General features: G+C 45.2%; 1 protein-coding gene across 1 annotated transcript; it reads right to left on the bottom strand.

Moving 5' to 3' along the window:
- Positions 1-577: 577 nt before the first annotated feature.
- Positions 578-3,219, bottom strand: LOC119357636. The gene is made up of 3 exons (XM_037624517.1): positions 2,842-3,219; positions 2,382-2,685; positions 578-1,004 (listed from the first exon to the last, which is right to left on the bottom strand). The coding sequence occupies exons 1-2, from the start codon at positions 3,217-3,219 to the stop codon at positions 2,383-2,385; spliced, it is 681 nt and encodes a 226-aa protein (XP_037480414.1). The 3' UTR covers positions 578-1,004; position 2,382.
- Between the last annotated feature and the right edge of the window lie 1,375 nt (positions 3,220-4,594).

The following is a 4,594-nucleotide window of genomic DNA, read 5'->3' as shown; positions in this document are numbered from 1 at the left end:
CGTCGATGAAATGGGTCGGGCCAGCGTTGGGCGCTCGCGCCGACCCAAACACAGCACCGAACGTTTGTGTCCGCCGGGCCGACCCAAACGGACAAAAGCGCCGTCCGTTTGAGTCGGCCCGTTGGAGTTGCTCTAATGAAATGTAAATTCAGTTGACTGAAAATTTAGTAAGATTGAAAGAAAAAGGGCACACATCTTTTTTCACGGTTAACAAATCTTGTAAACAGAAAATGGATAAAAATGTCTAATCTATTTTTCAACCGTTGCTTTTTAGTGTAATTCTTTCTTACATTGGGAGATTTCACGCAAAGAATCTGTCTTCACTTAACAGAAAACCAAACTGAATAAAAGTTAAATGAAGGCTTCTTCAGGTTATCCATGCATTTCAGTTGTCAAATTCGGAATAGCAAGTTGATGAACAAACCGGTCTAGCGCGCCCTCTTAAATGGTCTAGTAACATAGATATTCAATGCAAATTTAATTACCAAATATCCGACACTGATTGCGAATATGCATCTCTGGTCGTACCACTTGCAGAACGTGACTGCCATGCACACAACATAAGAATGCAAACCGATGGCAGTCCTACCAATTCATCACCAGATTAATGTCTCATCGAAGAATTTTCTTCCAACAGGGTAGCATTACAAAGAGAGCATGAACAAATTCTACTATCATATACACCGATGCTCTAGTGTAAACTTGTAAGCGAGGAGCGTGGAGGAGTATCGAATATCATGACCGGACCCATAATGACCCAACAAACTTCATGGCTATTGACGATAGGATATACTGATAGCAGAAAGAAGCAAGTCTACGAAAGTTTTCAGGGCTAATGACGAGTAGGATCTACTAATAGTACAACGGTAAAAAGAAGCAAGTCTGCAGAAACTTTCTTTTTCCTCTGAAAACTTGCATGCGTTGGGATCACTCACAACCATCAGCAGAATGGGTACTGTAGCTCCTTGCAAAATTGTCGGGACACCTTCTCTTCTTAGCTTCGTCTGCCAATAACCCAATCGAAGACCTGATCAGATTACCACATTAAAGAACATTGCCATATCAACAATAAGGATTCAATAATATAGTTTCAAGTACTGTAAGTCAAAAGGCAATGTCACTCGTTGTTTAGCATGAAGTAACTTCTATCTTGTGAGATATTATAGAACTTGAATGTTTCTTGTCCTCTCAATTGGTAGTGCAAACAGATATACGACTGATAATATGAACTTGAAACACCAGAAATTAACTCTTCTCAAAGGCACAGCTACCAAAATGAAGCGGCATAGCACCACCTTAAAGTACAAGATGTGCATCCATTCTCAAAGGCACAGTTTACTTCTTTTAATTGACGTATAAAGGCATTAAACCGAGTCATAGAACAGAATGCATCACTGGTGTTGTCCCTGATTAGAGAAGATGTTGAGGCCTTAAGGGCTACCCGGAGAGATAGATAGAGTTGTGTCAGTGTTTTGGCTGAGTGAGGGTACTTTCTTTCCCTACTGCAATTCTTTCTCTGTAAGATTTTTAGCTGATGTACATTACTTCCTCCTAACTGTCATTGTTAGCTGATGAAAAAGCAGTCCAGCTAGTTCTGGTCAAAAAGAACAAGGGACAAACGCACAATGGCACTTCTACCAAAATGTGGTGGCATAGCGTCACATAAAAGTTTACCACTGTTTAAGGAGAAGAGGTGTGATATTTTACTGTCATGTTATTTCCATATGATCAAACAGTATACTTCTTTTTACCAGTCACGGAACATGGCACAAAGTCACAATTGCCAAATGCAACTAATTAGACTAGACTCATATGCAATAGCAAAAACTTGAAAACTTTGGGTCTTTCCATTTGTTTCAACGGAGAAATTATCAATGGTAAGAGCTCTAGAAGGTGGTTGCAAACAGTATGGAAGCATGCAGACATTGCAATAATCTCACTCGCTGCAAAGATACAATGATCACAGGGAACGATGGAGCGTAAGCAGTTAATATATTTTTTCCTAATGTGTGGAATTGCTCATTTTTATTAATCACTTCATAACAGAAGCATACAGTAGAACTGCATCAGTTGGCTACTCGCACAATTTAAGATCGATGGCAGCCCCAATATTATCATGAATGTTAATATGCAATGACTAGAGGAAATAGCAAACTCCTCGTTGGTTTTATACACAACAACACCCCCCATCTTAACAAATATCAACACCAGTAGGCAGTAAACTAAGATAAATGATTCCATAGGCAGTAAACTAAGATAAATGGTTCCATAGGCAGTAAACTAAGATAAATGATTCAATGTATCTGTGCTGTGAGCCATATGATGTTTTCAATTGATGCGCATCTTTCAAAGAAGAGAGGAAGAGGTATATGTGTTTATACCTCAACAAAACTGCGATGGTGCTTTCCTGTCCGCCTGGTCCTCCTTCCAGAAACTAAGTGCAAGAGCTGGAACGATAACAGAGCAAGATATCGCGTTCATAGCAAATATCCCCACATCCACGATTACTAATCCAACCATTTCTCCCTGAGATACTGATCCCTCGACATGCGACATCGCTGCTAACAGAAGACCAGCGACCACTAGCAGCATGAAAGGAACATCTGCCATGAATCCAAGCACCGCGGTGCGGGGTAGACTAAACGAGTCTGCAGCTGAGTCCGGCTTAATTGCTCCCACGGCGCGCTAAGGAGGACAACAATTTCAACAAAACCACATGGACGGGCATGAGTATACATGGAAGGATGCAGACGAAGTGATGAACTCAAATGGAAACACTAGCCTACATACTGCTGTAATTCGATCAGGATAAATGTCACAGGGAGTTAAATTGCACGGTACCTCTTTGAATTCGCGGCGGGATCCACGTACAGCTGCAATCACGTAGGCCACGCACATGCGGCACAGCAGCAGGACGCCAAGCGCGAGCAAGACAAGGAAGACGCAGGCCAACACCGTGAAAGCCCCGTACGTGAGCGTCTGGAGGAAGAGGAAGGAGGCGGAGTCCTCGCCCCAGGCGCGCCGCGCCACGACCTTCGCAGCCGAGGCTGCGGAGGTAAACCACACAGCGGCCAAGCCCAGGTAGGGGAGCGCTCCGGCCGCGACGCGGAGGACGCGCCCGAGAGCCAGCATCGGGGCAAGGGCGAAGCGCACGACGACGGTCCGCGCCGGCGGGGGCGGCGGCGGCGGCGAGGGCAGCACCGCGTCGGCGACGGCCATCGATCGGTGCGGGAAACCCTAGCTTCTCGAAGCCTCTCGCCCTGGGAGGAGGCGGAGTGGTTGGGTTGGCGCAGCGAGGGGAGGGGGTTTGTGGGAAATGGGGATTAGCGACGAACACGGGAGTGGGTTTTGCGGCGAGCTGTTCGGCTTTCGGATTGTTTTCTTAACCCGTAATCTAAAGTGGATTTGGGTTCTAACCGGGTGTGCTGAAAGGCTGCGTGTGCCCGGATCGATTCTGCGAGATTGACAATCGTCTCCTCACTGTCAAGGCAACGGGCGAAATATTCAGATATGTTGCGCTCATAAGTTTGAAAAAAAAGAAGAAGTTGGGGTTTATTTTTGTAATTTTGTAATTTCCTGCTAGAAGTTTGATACATATTGACTTTTCTGATATTTTTTTTCTCCTTTTCCAGTGCCTTGATCCCTCCTCTCACTCCTAGCCTCTTTCTGTTTCTTCGTTTCGGCCCCTCAACTCTCCCCCCGGCCATCGCTGACGGCGAGCTAGGTGAGGGTCCCTTCTTATAGATTTCTGTAGATCTCTCGTAGTGGTGGTAATAGGGTAGTTCCTCCATGCGTCCTTGATGGCTAGATATGGGTGCTTACCGTCCGATTAGAGGATCCAGGGGCAACTCATGGTTGTCCTTGGCATCGCCGCTTTTGTATTTGATGGTGTCTATGCCCTGGTTAGCTCAATTACCCCAGCCTAAATAACCATCCATACATTTTAGAGCCTTTTCGTGGCATTTTCTCTCATTTCGAAGCTTGATATCACGTTGTTGTGAAGCCATCAGTGATGGGAGGTGCCATGTCTTTCTCTGGATCAATCTACTTTCCTCTGTTCTTGTTCTCCTGCGAGTTTATCCACCAACGATTCTGAAGATGTATGAATATCAGATAACCCAATGATCTTGTGCTTCACTTTTGGCGTCCTGGAGACTGAAACAGACTCCTTTGAAATGAAACCAGCACATGTCATTTCCCCCCCATGTTTTGTGGTTTCTTTGCTTGAGTTGGGGATTGTGTCTTATCTTTTCTTTTGCTCGAGCTTTAGGGGGATTTCCGTCAACATCCTACGTATAGAGTCAACCACCCTTCTGATCCTCCTACATTGGAGGCCTACTTTGTGATCTTTGGGTGCAAATCCTCGACATGCATGGAGGCTATTGGTGTTGCTTCACTTCCACAGGGAGGCCACCCCCCGTTCTAGGGCTTCTCCCTCGTCGGTGAATTTAGTGCTACAAGATCTATGGGATTGGTCAGCTTTTTGATCCTCTGTTTCCAAAGGCTAGTAGACAAATATGTTTTCGTCCTCTTTCAGATTGCCACTATCATTCCCATCATTGGTGCTTGGAAGTGTGTCCTGCTCGACGATGGT

The sequence above is a fragment of the Triticum dicoccoides genome, chromosome 2A, assembly GCF_002162155.2.
Source record: "Triticum dicoccoides isolate Atlit2015 ecotype Zavitan chromosome 2A, WEW_v2.0, whole genome shotgun sequence".
Lineage (NCBI taxonomy): Eukaryota > Viridiplantae > Streptophyta > Magnoliopsida > Poales > Poaceae > Triticum > Triticum dicoccoides.
This window is presented reverse-complemented; position numbering and strand designations above follow the sequence as displayed.